This window comes from Ambystoma mexicanum, chromosome 6p, assembly GCF_040938575.1.
Source record: "Ambystoma mexicanum isolate Mex_15411 chromosome 6p, UKY_AmexF1_1, whole genome shotgun sequence".
NCBI lineage: Eukaryota > Metazoa > Chordata > Amphibia > Caudata > Ambystomatidae > Ambystoma > Ambystoma mexicanum.
In genome coordinates this window covers 1,451,795,136-1,451,812,358 of record NC_090935.1, presented here as the reverse complement: position 1 = coordinate 1,451,812,358, position 17,223 = coordinate 1,451,795,136, and the positions used below count along the sequence as shown (strand labels likewise).

At 46.9% G+C, this 17,223-nt stretch overlaps 2 protein-coding genes across 6 annotated transcripts in view; one reads left to right on the top strand and one right to left on the bottom strand.

Annotated features, from left to right (window-relative positions):
- LOC138510511 (zinc finger protein 189-like) overlaps nt 1–15,522 on the bottom strand; it is a 285,778-nt gene extending 270,256 nt beyond the window's left edge. For 2 of the 4 annotated variants that reach the window (XM_069626211.1, XM_069626212.1), the window contains exon 1: nt 15,087–15,520. In XM_069626211.1, coding sequence (XP_069482312.1) covers nt 15,087–15,128 — 42 coding nt within the window. In that variant the 5' untranslated portion in view covers nt 15,129–15,520. Of the gene's footprint in view, nt 1–15,086 lie in introns of all 4 variants that reach the window. The other 2 variants (XM_069626213.1, XM_069626214.1) reach the window with 2 other exon arrangements.
- Nucleotides 15,523–16,312: 790 nt separating this feature from the next.
- LOC138510510 (zinc finger protein 777-like) overlaps nt 16,313–17,223 on the top strand; it is a 367,312-nt gene continuing 366,401 nt past the window's right edge. For both annotated transcript variants that reach the window (XM_069626210.1, XM_069626209.1), the window contains exon 1: nt 16,313–16,600. In XM_069626210.1, coding sequence (XP_069482311.1) covers nt 16,577–16,600 — 24 coding nt within the window. In that variant the 5' untranslated portion in view covers nt 16,313–16,576. The remainder of the gene's footprint in view (nt 16,601–17,223) is intronic.

Sequence of the window (17,223 nt, the reverse complement as noted above, 5' to 3'; positions counted from 1 at the left end):
TCCCAGCGGTAAGGATTTTCCTTTCTCTGAGCCATTCTGTGACGGGTCTCAGAGCCTTCATTTTCATTAGCGTGGTGGCTGCGAGGTCCTGATACAGAGAGATGGAGGCATCCCTGAAGAGTATGCAGGGTGAGCTTCTGGCTTCCCGCATTATTTCCTCTTTCACTTTGTAGAAGTGCATTCTAGCTAACACGTCAGGCGGGGTGGATGCGCTTGGTCTAGATCTTCTCCTGTGCACTCTATCAAGCTCGAGCAGGGATTCATCTGGGAGGGTCAAAATGAAGCAGAAGAGGTCGCTGACATAGGGCTCCAGATCGGCTTCCGAAACTGTTGTTGGGATCCCTCTTAGACGGATGTTATTGCACCGAAAGCGGTTTTCTGAGTTTTCCTGCTTGAGCTCGAGGGCCTCGCATCTGGCTTCGAGAGCTGTAATCCTGTCCGAGCCCTCACCAATCTCATGACTTTGTTCACACAGGGTGGTTTCCTCCTCCGCTGTCCTAGCTTCCATCTCCCCAACCTGCTTGTCCAGGGTTGTGATCTTGCTCATGACATCTTCTGTGCCCTTCAGCTATTCCTTTGTGATGGCCGACAGCAGGTCCTGCAAGTCGGATTCCGTGACTGCTTGTGTCAGGGGGCTGGGATCTGCCTCTGCGTGTGTTCCTGTGGTCATAGTCTTGCTGCGGTCCCCCCTCTTTGATTTTTCTTTTGCCGGGGTTGACAACAGCGCAGATATGTCCATCTGCTTTGTTGCTTTAAGATTCTTGGCCATTGTGGACGTAGCACCAGTTCCCCGGCAATGCAAGGTCGTGCCTCTTTATGCTCCTGACTGACCTATCAGGTGTTAAGTAGGGCCGAAGGGGAGAGCCCCCTTGCTTCTGGGTGTGTCGGCTTGGGCAGCAGATGGCTTAGCTTGCGTTTCTTGCACCTGCTAGGTACCTCCTGATTCCTGGGCTTTGCGCTTTCTGCCCGTTTATAGGATCTGTGTACAAGAAATGTACCAGGTGGTAGGCTTTTGTATCCCAAGAAGAACCCGAGGGTTGCGGATTTTGAAGTTCACAGAATTGTGTGTTGATCTGTGCTGAGCTGTACTTTATTAGGTGGCCTGGCCGCTCTATAGCCTGGGGTCGATCCACCTGTAGTGCAGCCAGTAGGTGGGGAGTCAGTCCATAGGACTGCTGTCAAGGGCCCAGAGTCTCATGGGGGCTGCCTGCTGGTGTTGCTCGGAGTAAAGCCAGCTGGATGATGTCCCGGCTTCCACGGACCCCTCAGGAACAGGGGGTTGTGAAACAGGGGTGGGGGGGGGGGGTCGAGCCTCCGAACTACCGGCGAGGGCCGCTGCTGCTAGCTTATGTGGCAAGTGCTGCCCTACATTCAGCAGTCCTCAGAAAAGGTAGTTTTGCAGCACCCAATGGTGGTTCAATTGCTGCAGCGGAGGGTGAGTGAGGTGGTGCCAATGCCGGTCTTCTCATGGAGCTCTTGGAGTCAGCTGGGTGGAGTGTGGGCCACTCTGTGAATGCAGTGTTGTTAAGAATCCCCGGGCTATATCATTTTCAGGGCACCAATCCAGTGGGAGATGCGTGAGGCTTGATCGATGAGGCTCCCGGAATGCTTGCGGCTTCAGGGTTGTTGGTCCCTATCCCTGTCTCGTCCTACGCATTGCACTGACGGAGAGTCGCCTGATGTGGGGACAGGGTGTTATGTCCTGGCGCAGTTTATGAGGGTCACTTCCCCCATGGTCGGGTGCCCTCTGAGGTGTCAGATCTCAGCGGGGCACCGGAGGACTGCTGAGAGAGCCAGTTCTCCCCACGCCAGGGGGAGAGTATTGTTGGATGGGCGCTGGTGCCCGCAGCTCGTCTCGGCAGGCTACTTGCTGCGCCACGGCACGGCTTCCACCGCCGTAGTGGACAGCCTCAGTCACTCCTCCAGGACCGCAGCAGCCAGAGATGCCGCTCCCAATCTCTGCGACACTGGCTCAGCCTCAGTGGGCGAAACACGACTGGTGAACGGTGAACAAGGAGCCCCTCAGGTGCTGGAACCCGCTTCGTGTCTGCGGGTGTCCGCCATTTTGGATCACTGCATTGCGGGCACGTAAAGCGTTCGTGTTGAAGATCTCCCGAACCACGGGAGGTAGAAGATTGAGAGCTTTCTCATGTGTGCTCAGCCCTATAGAGCAAGCCGCTGCTGGTTGTAGCCTTTGAAACGCGGTTTCACCGGTGTCTCATCGTCGGCTGCATGGCATATGGGAGCTCCTACAGAACCGCACCAGCCGCCATGGCTGCAAGCCACGCCCCTATAGCGTTACTTTTACAGTGATCTTTACCCTAAGAGTGGTGGTATATCATTAGGCAGAAGAGTTGGTGCATGGGGGCAGCTCATGGAGAAATCTCAAGTAGAACTGATGCCTCAAAGCAATTTTAATCCAATACAACAATCATCACAGAGCCGCATGGATGAAATGCACACATCGCAAGATTTAAACGTTTCCCAGGAAACCAGCAACAGAAGTTAGCATTACATTGCAGTTAGTTATTGCATGCAGCTTTGAACCGTATCATCTGAAAAGCAGGCTGAACAACACTGTTCCTACTGTTTCAGACTCCTCGTCAACCGCGTTGCACCAAGAGCAGTGCTCTGTTCATTTGCTCTGTTCATTTGCCTTAATTTTATTTCTGCGTTACAAGGGATACAACGGGAGGAATAGGTGGAAAGCCAGAGAAGGAGTGGCAAAAGGAGGGAGTGTGATTCAACTACCTGCCTTAGTCACTGACATTCTTTAATATGTGCCTGTCTCAGCTTCAGATAAGGGAGGGAAGCAGAGGTCATCTCCTGAACGCGGCGCCTCACCTCTTTCATATTTCACATCTGGAGATTAGCCGGCAAAACCTTCCGCCAAACAACATCTGGGTGTCTTTTCTATTCCGATGACAACGAAGGGATTAAAGAAAAGGACCTTCTTATAAATTGAAATCATGCCGGAATATTTCAAACAACCGAATTTTCTGACGATATATCCAAGTCCTGAAATACACTGTAACTTAAACTGAAAACATGTGAAAAAACATCAAATAAAACCTATGCAGGCACGTAATTCAAGAAATCTTCATATTACTTGCGTCTAGGTTTTCTGTTTGGTGGCCTGTCGTCTCTTCCTGGCTGCAAGGCATTCAAAAATTCAGTGGCTTTTTCATGATCAGTAGAAGGTAGGAGTGTTGCCTTACACAATGATTTTGAAGATTGCTGGATAAATCATGTAATAGGAAAGGTGCTTTTCTCTTGCCAGACGTTTTGCCTCCAAAAAATAAAAACTTTCTATGAAGCGCTATATCCTTGCTGTAGTCATTAAAAAGCATGATCTTATGTTTTCCATTCCATCTCATTTCCTCCAATTCTTTGACTTTCTTTAGAAGAGATTCTTTAACAGGGAACCTTAATAATTTCACCAAGAAGGCTCTGGAGACGAATCCAAGTGATTTGACCGAATGAAAAATTATCGAGGCTGAAATATCCGAAAACAAAGTGCTTGAATGACCAAAAGTTCGAACACTTTGTTTTCGGACATTTTAGCCCTGATAATTTGTTAACACACTAACACAGACACACACACGCACGCACACGCACGCACACACACGCACACACACGCACACACACACCCCCCAGCATACCCCCACCCACACCACCAACATAAAGAAACCCCACTTACCTTCACCTTCACGCTGTTTCCTGCAGCGCCAGTTCCCTTTCACTTCTGTGATTGGGAACTGGCGCTGCAGGGTCCTTTTCTTTACCATAAAGTATAGTGAGCGGGGCAATGCGGGGGACACCCCAGCAGCCCCCGTTTTTTTTTTTTTAATGCTACCACCAGAGGATCGAACTTTTGGTGTTCGATCCTTTGGTGGTAGCATTTTTAGAACTTTTGGTCGTTTCGACCTTTTTTTCGGTCATTTCGACCTAAACCTCTGGAGAGTTGTTCAATTACTAGTTTAAGGGCTAGAAAATGATGTGCTCCAGTTGATCACCCGGAGGAAGTTTTAAAAGTCCTGGCAAGGTCTTTTGTAGGAATTCCACTGGGCGACCACCCTCAATATCTTCAGGGAAACTGGTGATTCTTATGTTAGAGCGTCTAGAATAATTTTCTTGCTCACAGATCCTTTTCCTTGCATCATCCAAACGTAGAGTCAGGTGTGAAATCTTGACTTCAAGCGCATGAAGGTGGTCTTCAGAATCAGAGACCCTGCACTCCAGGTCTGCAGTATGCTTTTTGACTAATGCTTGATCATTTTTCATTTCCAGAACAGTTTGTTTAATCTTCCCAATAGATAAAACAACACTGTCCATGATCTGTGTGAGGTAATCTTCAGAAGATTGTGCTTCAGCTCAATTTGCAATCAATCCAACTTCCTTAACTCTTTTTGAAGGCTAGGTACTAATTTCAGGTGCTTCAGATGATTCACCCTCTGGCCTGGTTCTTCTGGAGGAAGGAGGATCTGGCATCTCAATGGAGGATTGATCTGTCATTTTCAATACAGGATCTTCAGAGCAGGAGCAGAGCTCTCTGGCAGACATCTCCTTCAGCAGTCAGTTCTAGAATTCTTAAGAGACTATCGATGCACGCAGAAAAACTCTTGTAAGCATTTGCATTGTGTTAATGTCACTCCCAGCTGCGCAAACAAATAGGAATTAGATTAAATGTAGTCACTGTTACATTTCCTCTCCCAGAGGAGCTCAGAAATTGGTGGGGCATAGATTTTCGCTCCTCGCCAGGCCATGCCAGCCCTGGATGTATCACACTGCACCCTCCTCCCCCTCTTTCAGCAACCCCATAAATTGCACAGGCTGTACTCATCGTAGACCGCCACCGACACATTGCTCTCCCCATCTCCTCCCTAGTGCACCCCCTGCACTCCCTCCCTATTCTTCGCAGCCTTTCCTGCCCACCCCCAACCCAGTACATTCCCTTTTCACCTACCCTCCTAAAACCCCTTGTCAGACATCATCCCTCTCAAGCTCCCTCCTTCTGAACATCCCACCTTGCACTCCCACATCCATGATCCCAAACCCCACCCAACCCCCTGCCACTCCCAAAACCCAGCCTAGACCAGAATTCTCTCAAACTATCTTGCGTACTCATTAATGCCAGATTGGTCACCAAAAATAAACATCTTTCACCTCATAGCCACTGAAAACCGAGACAGCCTTTTCATCACTAAAACCTGGTTCACTGATGACTTCAATCCTATAGCACATGAGGCCTTCCCACCTGGCCTTCCCACCAGCCCCGGCAGAGCAGGGAGTCCAGCTATCCTCCACAAACAACAGCTTTCAGTAATATCCACTGAGAATCTACCTTGTGGCACTAAATGCAAATCTATTCTCACAACGTTTCACTTCATGCCTTTCTTTCTCTCACAGTTTCCTTCTCCTATATATGCCACTCGGCTATGACTAGAATTTCGCAGACTCCCTTTGCGACTCCCTCTCAACCACAGTGATCCAGCACTCCTCGCTCACTTTGCTAGGCGATTTCAACATTTGGTTTAACGGTCCTGCCAGGCCCATGACCTGCTAACTCACCAACAATCTGGAAGCTCTCGGCCCAACACAACTGATTTCCCACGCAACCCACATTGCAGGGCACATCCTCAACGCACTATTCTGCACATCAGGCCTAGTCTCACCACTTACGCCTTGCCCCCTCATCTGGACTGATCACCACGCAATACTCTTCTCGCATCGGCACCACCCACCACTTCCAGCTAACATCTCCTCAACTACACCCACCACCCTCCCGCTCTGGAATAAAATCATCATCAACTCAGATCTGGCCAATTCCGTACTACTCACACTTCCTGATCTCTCTGGCAAGAAAGGACACCCCTCCACCGACCTCTTCGACCAATGATTCTCCAAAGCTATGGCACCCCCTCACAACAATCAAGCCCACACCCCAAGTGGTACACCCCTCCCTCAAAGCTTTCAAAACCCTCAAGCATCGCCTAGAGCAAACTTGGAGGCCCAACCCTACTCCACATTACAAAACGGCCTTCGCAAGACTGAACAGGGCATGCCTGTTTGAAATCAGGAAAGCCACAAGAAAACACTATGGAAACAGACTCTACAATAATCTATGCAGGGAACCCCACAAAATCCTAGGGGAATTCAACTCGCCTAGTTGTCTAACCCACCCCCTTCTCCTTACACCCAAGCTCTCTGCGAGGAAATATCCAACTACTTTCATAACATTGTGCTTGAAAGAAATCGCACCACCAGTGCACAACTAGCTCTGACCAACCCCCAGGAAATCCTGCGCTCCCTCAAGCTCAATCTTTTCCTCTCCCTCCCTACCAACCTTCTCTTCATTCACAACTATTTCCCAAGATGATTTCTACAACCAACCAGCACTTAGCCGACCTTCTGGCACACCTGGAGATCCTTGCCCACCCACCCTTCTAAAAAAAGACCCTTACCACCACCTGTGCAGGCAGCGTCGTCAATTCCATCACAATAACTCCCTCTCATCTGACTCCTTCCCAGAGGCCGTCAAAACCTCTCATGCCAAACCTCTACTCAAAAAACCCAGCCGCATCCTACTCTTCCCCATCAAGCTACCGCCAAATCTCCAACACCTGCTTCATTGCTAAATGAATTAACCGTGCTGCATACAACAACTTGGCCTCGTCACAGAAACCAATAGACTCCTCAACCCAACCCAAATCAGGGTTCCGACCCCTTTGTAGAATGGAATTCTAACTGGGCCTTATCTTGGATGACCTAAAATGAACTGCGTATTCAGAAGGATGTGATGCACTCATCCTCTTCGATCTATCTGCGGCGTTTGACACCATCGACCACACAATACACAGGAACAGGCTCCTGACCCAAGGCATCAACGATTCTGCGCTCAATTGAATTGTCCTCATTCATTTTTAATCGCTCGCAAATCATTCTCCTGCCACCTTTCTCCTCCATCTCTCACCCCATCAAAAAGGGGACCCACAAGGAGCCTCCCTTTCACCCCTCCTCTTCAACATCGGCCTAAGCCCACTGCCGGCTCTCATCTGCTCCCACAACCTTACCTGCTACAATGACACAGACAAAACCCAGATTGTTTTCATAATTCCAAGGACTCCAGCCACCCCACTTCCCGACCTTGCCTCTTGCCTCGCAGATATCGACCTATGGATGACGACCAACCACCTTATCCTCAACCCAGGCAAATCAGAAATCCTAATATGCGGCAAAACTGCTCTCATACCCCAACCTATACCATGGACACAAGCCGTGGGAGCCCCACCTGCCGCCTCCACCTCTGTTACCTCTGTTAATAAATGTGGATGCTCCATGGAGGCAGATCTATCTCTCACAAAAACACACCAACTCTGTATCCAAAACTTGCCACTTCCAGCAGCGTAAAGCAAATCTTTCCCTATCTCTCCTATCCTCAAAGAGTCTCTGCAATATTGGCCATCATCACCCCCCGCTTAGACTACGCCAACTCCCTCTATCTCTGCGTCCCAGTATGCCACCTCAGAAAAATCCAACGAATGCAGGCGCCAGACTGCTCCGTACCCTCGCACCCGGAGAACATATCACCACAGCCCTTAGAGTACTACACTGGCTCCTTATCAGTCTAAGAGCGACCTTCAAAGCCATGTGCATCACACACCGAGCTGAAGAAAATCATCCCCTACAAAGCCCCCAGAAACCTCTGATTGGGCTTGGCTCTCCTCCTCGCTATCCCCCCTTATCACTCCACTAGAGTTGGTTGCTCAGTCTTCTCTACTCTAGCTCCCACCATCTGGAACACTCTTCCTCTACAGATCAGCTGCACCGAGGACTACCTTTCCTTCAAAAAAGTCCTCAAAACCCGGCTATTTGCTGCTTTATCTTGAAACCTGTACATAACTTTCATATTCCCAATTTAAGCATTTGAACTTCCTCCACCAGGCTGCGGCAGCTGTTTTCACAGCTGCCCTGACCTCGCACTACCTGGCGGCACCAGCCTGGCCTGGACACACTATCAAACACCAATTATGACCTTGGTTCCCACAAGCATCACCAGCTGGAAACAGGCCTTCGTCTCGTTTTTCACACTATGAACATGTCACATGATTGATTAGTCACTGCACCTGGCATATACGGGGAAAACAGAAATCGCAGTCAAAGTGGTTGAGGTAGAACAACAGCACCACTGCACTCAGATAGATTGAGATGTACAGCGGGACATTGTCATGGGAAGGACTGTGTGCCATGGCAATGTCGCGCACCAGACGGCCCGGTGGGGGCTTCTCATGCATTAATCTGTGAAGGCATTCAGGAACCAGTCCGGAATTGCACTGAAAGGACTTGAAGGATAGGTGGGTATCGTGTCTAGACGAACTATAGGTTCAGCCTCCCATGGTAAAGGTAACAATTGTGAAGGTTTACTATGCGCACAATATCTGGGAAGATTCATCATGCTCTCCACCTGGAAGAGCCTGGAAGCATAGCACATGCTCCTGTAATTGCAATTTGTGAAGCATAGACTGTCCCTGTTTTATCACAACCACAAGAATTGACAAAGGAAGCCATTACCTGATCGGGTGCACATATGACAAATCGCCACCGAACTGCTGGGTATGTATAAAGCAGCACTCTGTGGACACTGGCTGTAGGCATGGCTACCTACACACATCAGAATACAGCAGCGACGACGACAAATTCGGTCTCGCTGGTTGTTAGGAAAGATTTCCATTTATGTGTAAATTTCCCTTCCAGTTGTGAACCCCCCCAACTTTTTGCTGTTGTCTGACCATCCTAGCCTGACTTTTGCCAGTGGAGCCCAGTCTTCTGCTGTACTGTGCTGGGTTTTCGCTCACTTTGGTGTGGGGAAACTGACATGCCCTTAAAGACAGTCAGTGCTGGGAGACTTTGCTCGTTTCCCTTAGTCTTCCACTTTGTTGCTAGTTTTTAGCAACATGTTAACAGTGTAGAAAGTACCTTAGAGTACAGTGCGCTGGGGTCTTTCTTTCATTTTTAAGGGTCACCTTGAAAGGACTTTTCGGGAGAAGTACAAATGTGCCTTACACAGAGCTGTTATTTTTCAAATATTTTTAGCACTTTCTTGTGGCCCATATCACATTTACAGCGTTTGGCCCAGGACAATGGCTTGGCCCCCAAATGACCATTCCACAAGGACCTTTGTTCTGTCCTTTGGCCATCTTGTCCCTTTGCCTTCCCCAGGTAGAGCAGACCTGTGAAAACCCTTATTTGGTCAAGCAGATCCCAGTGCAAACCAAAGCTTTCGCAGGCTTCTGCATGCCTTATGTGTGTGCCTCCAGGATGTCGGCTGGACTGTCTAGTTCCAATACACACAAAGAGAATGAGAACACAGTCTGCACACCTGGTTGTATTGAGGATTCTATAAAACTGATGAATATTTAGTGAGGTGCAGAGGAGAAAAACACTACCCTGACACTAGGTAGTGGTACACAACAAGGGAAAGAACGTGTCCACAGGCTGTGGATCACTCGCATCCTCTGCACACTCGGTTTAATGCCACAGGCAATCAATTAGTTCAAAATTGTAGTTGTGGTATACTCATGGAGGTCTAATTCCATAATCTGTTCAACTAATAGAGTTGGTACTGCTATTGAAGCAGGAAGAAATAAATCAAGGTTTTTAGAGTATGAGACTAATTTGTTAAAAAGAATTATTATTGTGAGTAATAAGGTGGTCATTTCTTGTGATCTTCCTTAAGCTGTGCAAATAATAATGTAATCACTTAATTATCAGTTTAAACAAACACTTCTCCAGCTACCACCCAGTCGGCCTCAAATACAATTTACCGTATGACCAATTTCTCCGGGTCCGAAAAAATGGCACTGAGAGGGAGAATTTTGAGATCCATGCACATCAACTCCAACTACGTCTCACCTACAGGGGATACCCCAAAAAAGTCGTAAAAATGGCCAAAAAGAGAGCAGCTAACACAGATCGTACCATCTGCCTCACCACAAAACAGAAGAAACCCATGGAAAGAACTGTCTGTGTTACTACATTCAGTCCTATTGGCAACCTAACCAAATGTGCGATCAACAAACACTGGCACCTTATTAAAAATGAAGGGACATTAGCCAAGAAACCGCTTTTCGCTTTTAAGATAAACAGAAACCTCTGCGACACCTTGAACCATACCTTTCACGAGCCTGAAAAGGAGACTTCCACCCTATGGAACCTACCACCCGTGGTCAGCCATTTCAGCTGCGGATATTGTGTGGCCTGTAAATTCACCAAAACCAGTACAGTAAAACCTTTGACCACCATGACTTCCATTGGACCCTACAGAACCACACAAATTGTGAAAGCAAACATGTGATCTATGTCATCGAATGCCCGTGCAATTTACTATACATTGGCAAAACTATCAGGCCAATTAAACAACGCATCAGCGAACACAGGTCTTGCATCAAAAATTGTGTGGCAGACAAACCTCTAGTTGACCATTTTCACAAAAAAGGATACAGCAACGAACAATTCACGTGGATGGTCCTTCAGCAACTTAACCCACAGAAAGGAGGGGGTGACATCAATTTGGCCCTCACCCGGCTTGAACAAAAGTGGGTCCATAGACTGAATACAGTAAAAAACGGTCTCAACATTACCGTTGAATGGAAACATTTCTGGACGTAACTGCCACCACTGTCTCCTTTCAACCCTGAGTGATTCTTTAATTCTTTAATTAGTAACCAGGAATATGCACATGCTGTTTTTGAACATTGAATTGCAAACTGTCACCCTGAATATGCACATGCTGGTTGTTGAACATCGATTGGCTTTTAAAACGGATGCCACGCTCATCCACATTTATGTGCTTGTATTTGTCATTCCAGCCACCACCCAAGTCAGTTACTATGGACTTGCACCTGTACTGTATTTTCATAACCTTGCTCGTGTTCAGCATTGAATCGCTGCACACCCCTCTGCACAGCCGCCACATGGGGCATCCACATAGTCAGTCATGTCACTATTGGACTTGCTATGAACTGTCATTACATTGCGCAGTACACCATGCATTTTGGTGCATTTACACCACAACCATCCAGTTCAACTACACCCCCCGGACTACATTTCCCAGCATCCTCTGCCCAGAGCCAACGTTGTTTGACAGGGCTTGTCCCTCTCCAACACATGGTACTCCCATTGGCCCACGTGCTGACAGCTGATTGGACCGCCTCATCTGGGGGCGGGTACTTCCTGTGACTTGCAGTTTTTTGGTTTCACTTTCATTTGCACACGCTGCGACGCTACAGCTAGACGCTTCTGCTCTGGTAACCAAGTACGTTTTTTAAGAATTGCAAATTGTTTCTCAACTACTCGCTGGCCCATAGTTCACGTCCCTCACACGATTTCACTCAGCCTTCAACCTCATGCCTGTTACTTTTTGGCATTTCACTGCCCTCTCATTTCTGCTGCACAGTGACCATGACAATTGCTGGGACCCACAGGCACCTTCACCCGGCACTCCCTCAGTTAGTAATCTTTTCTGGATCACTTTGACCACACAGCTCAACCACACGGGCACCATAAACCATGATGCATGCCTCCCTCCATGTGTCTCCTACGCATTGCACCTCATGGAGGCTCCTGCCTTGTAGTCAACTTGGGCACATGTAGGCTATTTTAGCCTCCACTCGAACCGGACATCACACACGTTCTGGTTCTGTTGAATCGGCCTCCTGGCTCCTTCCCCCCTGATCAGATATGTACCACCCCTGACAGGTTAACCTTTTCTGTTACAAGACCAAGACCACTAGTAGCTCTTGCCTTTTCCCTCCAGTTGCTGGCGTCATTGATTGACACTACCGCCATATGTAGACCCCGGTTCCAGATACGGTTCTTTGGACTAATTCCATCAGCAACAGTGGCCACTGAGCCACCGCCTTCACCTGACTTCCCGCATGGTCGAAGACTCTCAGAAGCCCTTACCGCCGCACTGCTTGTCAGTTCACGGTAAGCTTCTGTTCTCTGGTGCTTACTCTTTGCATCTGTCCTGACACTAATTGGTCACTAATAAGTTCAAAAATCAGGATGGGAGACCCACACTTTTGAGATTCAGGATAATTTTAGTTTAATCTATGAATTTTGGTGATGATACATATAATATATCAATTGTTAGCATAATAACAGACAGACAAACAGTTGTATATTTGATATGTAGGTGTACCACTAGGTACCACCCTCAAAAGTGTGGAGGGTGCAAGGCTTCTGATGGTGCAAGATCTCTTGGATACACAGTTAACAAGGGTTTACAACACAAGAGTGAATGCAGCCCAGGACCTCAGTTGGTCCATGGGTATTGTCATAGGGAAAGAAACACAACAACAGGTGTGTACAAGTATGCAAGCGGTGGAGTTGCGTCATAGATCGACACTGTAGTGTTTCGGCCACAGGGTACGAAGACTGGACGTAGGTGACTGGGATGGCCTTCTTCAGGATGGAGGTGAAGGGATGAAACTCTGTCCGTGGGGTATCTGTGGGATTCAATGACAGATAGTTTAGGAGAAGTGGGATCTCCAGAGTTAATTGGTGATTTGCGCAATTTATTAGTGACCAATTAGTGTCCCTTTTAGTTCCAATACACATCCTGGGTGCCAGGATATCTGGTGTGCTGGGAATGACTTGGACCACCGTATTCCGTGATTGGTCCACATCTGGGATGGCTGTATGTGAGCAGATCTCTCATTTGGTCCTTTTTGTTTTCGCGCAAAGGAGATTATGGATAACAGAAGGGCCCAAACACCCATACCAGGTCGTTAGGATAGGAGCCAAGTATCTATCCTGAAACCAAGAAACAGAGCAGAGGAACCGCTGGTGGCCCGCTGAAAGGTTTGGCATCCTGAGTCCACAGTCCTCCCGTTGGACCCCCTGTTTCTGATCGAACTTAGAAGGTCTGCAAAGGCAATTCGACCCATTAGAATAGTGGGACTAGCTATTCTCTGCACCTCCACCTTAACCTGAAAGCAAGCCTTCTGGGAAGTGTTTCTGTGCCAACTAGTGAACTGACCAGCTTGCACAGTACCGCTGCCCCCCTAGAACCGCTACCGTCTCGAGTTGACACTTGAGACTTTGAAGATCATAAGCACTGGGTATAAGGCACTCTCCAGTCGGGTTTCGTACACCTAGGCGTCCTAGGTCTGGAATTAGCAGAGTACACCTGAACCCGAGGGCACGTGATCACTGTGTTGCCCAACCGTGGTGACAAACTTTGAGGGTGCCCTGCTGCTGTTCCCGCTGTGCCCTGGGACGAGCTGCAGTGAATTTGAGCTGAACCCTTCATCAGGAGCAGAGAAATGGCCACTGTCCCACCACGGAATCATCCATGGAACTCAGCCCCTGAAAGCAGCAGAATCGCACAATTGCAGGATTTGAACCCGCAACCGAAGTGGACTCGACTGCCTAGGTTTGGTCCGGAGTGCGCTGAGGGTTGGTGAGTACTTGCAATCCTTACCGGTGGCACCTGGCGCATCCATCCATTTTTACGCGCTAGTGTCCCCTGAGGACCACTCTTCTTTATCGAGGTAGCCTGTGCTACCGAGCTATTCCCAACTCTTGGATCCTGTTCTGCCCTCTTGGGGAGACCCTCCTCGAATAGTGGGACTTATTCTTCACTGCCTCACCCGCCTTCCTGAGCTGCTACAGCCGCTGCAAGAGACCCTGTTTTTGCCCAACCGCACGATTGTGTGCATCTGCATCCAAACATACTTTGTAGCATAAGGCTCCACTCTTCTTAGGGATTGGACAGCCTCTCAGTTAGGGTTTGATAAGCAAAGGACGGCCTAAAGTATATTTCCACTGCTCCCTTTCTTCACAGGTTGTGGACCATTACTGTGCACTATTCCTTTAGGCCACTGGTAACTGTATATATGTTTTATAGTAGTGTTATGTTGGTTTAGTTATTACTGCTATTTGCTTTGTGTTTGATTAAAAGGCCTTTAATAAATATATGTGTTTTTTTTATATATACACCCGACAGACAGTAATTTGTAGTGTTGTTTACTGTGTGTGCTCATTGTGGGCTTTCGATCACTCTCACCCCTCCTGAGACCTAGTCTTGACTGACGCCAATGCTACCTTGATTGGTCTGGCTTGTCTAGAAGGTTACCCTGTTCCAAGAAACTAGGCTGGGCTTCTGAACCTCTGTCTACCAGGTCAGAGTTCAGAAATTCACCTTAACACTGGTCACATAATTGGTTCTACTTGATTACAGAGAATACATAACAGAGAATGCTTTCAGCAAAAACAATAACATCCCCCCATACTCCCCGTTTCTCTATGTGCTTAAACCAACCCCAACCCCATCCGTTTTACCCCTTACCCCACCCACCATATCTGGTTTTTAAAATGTTTGATTTATTTTTCTGTTTTTGTTTCTCTATTATAGCATCTTGTGCAATTGTATTCTCCATTATCACTGGATACCCACATAAATATTCAGTCTACTTACACCAGACTATGCCTCAACACCTCTGGCATCAGTTTTCAGCAAAGACCTATGATAAACTCAGGCATGTTGGACACATAGTGAGTCTCTAGCACCCACGCCATCCAAAATGCCTGACCTCATGGGTCGCTTTTCTACCGGCGCCTGGCCAGCCCTGCCAAGCCTTATTTGGCCACACGCACACACGCATTCTAATCCTACTCTGAGACTTCTAACACTCTGGACCTTGGTCCCCGAGGGCGTACCCACAACCAGCTCTTTGAGACTATAATAATTGTAAAACATACATGCCAACCCTCCCGATTTAGGCGGGAGACTACCGATTTTTCAAGGAAAAATACTGCCATTTTTCACGTTCTCCCACCTAAAACTGTAATTTCCCCAATGCATTCCTATGGGGAAATTGTTCTCTCCCGATTTCTCTGAAGAAATCTCCCTCCTAGGTGCCTCGGAATGTTGGCATGTATGGTAAAAGGCGCTATATAAATGACAACTACAACACAATACAATAAAAAGTGTTTCAATGCCATAAACTATGACAGGAGGTGCTATACAAATGCAAGATAACATAACAAGACATTTGTAATTCCCTCTGCAAGTTACTCACTTTTTCTGCAACATGGTGGGACACGTCCTCCCTGGTTTTCATTGTAATTTCTCAGAGTGAAGTAGTTTCTGAAGCTCAAATGACCTCAAAAACACTGGGGGAAAAACTAACCCCTCCCGAAGAGCTCAGATTAGCAGATTATGGAAAGCCCCAAAAGAACACCTCTTGTTTGATTTATGGTTAGCTTCAAATGAACTCAGTAGGCACACAGAAGTGCTCAGATTCCCAATAAACCGAACTGAGGAAAAAATAAACACAAGGGACATATAAACAAACTATCACCCATCTCGAATAAGAGTCTAAACCTCCCATAAAGAGGGGAATGTTATAAAGCACAGAATTTGAATGTTGGGATTTTGTCTTTTCTTAAATGTGTGTGAATACGCGACTGAGGTGGCCATTTTAGAAGGGATTTTTTTCTTTCAGAAATAACAACTGCCTGGAAATGATATTAGATTCTGTCTATTCTTGCCTCTATATTGCGGTGGCAACGTTTTATTTTATATTATGCAATATCTTATGTTTCTATTTACAGAATATATTTAATTTGAATAGTCATGTATTATTGTGTACTGTAAATGTGCACACATTAACATAATATAAAGTTGAACATTGTTTTAATCTTAAAATCAATTGTTTTATCTGTTGACCTATGATTATGCCGCCACAGAAAGATTCGATGTATACGACACACGGCAAGCAGACCGACAACAGCGTTCCTCTCTGATGATAGACTTCAACAGTGTGGGTCATTGTGATAGTCCTTTTTCTATTGTGCTTATATTGATTATTTCGCACACTGTTTTGCTCAGGTGGGTAAAATGGTAAACTAACTGCCAAAGATTGGTACAAGAGGCCCAAGTCCTCTTGCTGGTTTCCATTCAGCAGCGTGTTAACAGAAAATATAAATACCGTTATTTTTTCTTTCCCCATCTCACAAAAAAAGGATTGAAATGAAAGGTGGACTAATATGAATATGTCATTTTCTTAACAGTTCGTCTGGGCAGTCTTCCTGTAACAGTAGCGTACCCAATTACATTACAAGAGATCATTGAAACGTACTTTATTGTTTTACAATGCTATCATTTGAACATGCCTGCATGCTTCTAAAGTTCACAGCCCTATTTTCTAGGGACTGACTTCAGGGGTTTTAATTCTGCCAAGCAAGTCTAAAACTCTTAATTACGTCTTTCTTTTATTTCTGTGCAGGAAACTGTCAGATCGTGAAGTCCCCGTGGAAGGGCAGTGTCTGCCTTCTGAGCGCGCTTTCTGTGGGTACTGTCATTGAGCGTTGTCAGACGATTAGTATCTTGCGCTCTGGGCACGCGTAGTATGGTGACTATGAATGGCTGCCGAACTGCTTTTTTGAGAGTTTTTGTTTACAAGGGGGACAGCTGTGCGTTTGAAACGCAATAATAATCACCCGCCCCTTAATCACAGATCGTATCCTGGCCCTTTATTCTTAAAATCCATCCGTAACCAGGAGGGAAATGTCACTGCGGGATTCAGAAAAGGTGAGTGATGGGTGTGCTGTGCAGGAGACAGAATGTTCTGCTTTAGGACTTTCATCGTGATTAATGCATGCTACATTATTTCTGTAATTGTTGGCATATGTCCTATTGAGTTGTGCGCAGTTTTGAATGAATATGTTGCCCAAGGCTGCGTCTGCGAATTGGCATTTGCGACAGACAGACCACGAACTGGCAGATCTAATAATACCCAGGGCAGCATCTAGCCAATTCAGTGCCCAGGACGAATCGCTAGAATGCGTCCCCACCCCACGACCTGCACATTTGACTCCCAGATTACACCTGTGTCCCGTGACCCAACCCCTCCCTCTCTATCAGTAAGCCCCTGCTATTCAAATAAAACTAGTATTATTACATTCCAATTCAAGTACTGTACAGAAGAAAACATAAAAAGCAAAGTACCCAACAGTACTGACAGAATTGCTAGTATCTAAACTGGATCCATAAAATCCATCTTCCATGTCACTGCCTGTTGATGGTTAGAGCGTTACCTACAAGACATTTGTCCTATTTAATCCGGGTACCTAGACCACAGAACATATAATTAGAGGATCCAGGCACAATAGGCACTAGACTTATTTGAGGTTGGATAGGCAACTATTTTGCCA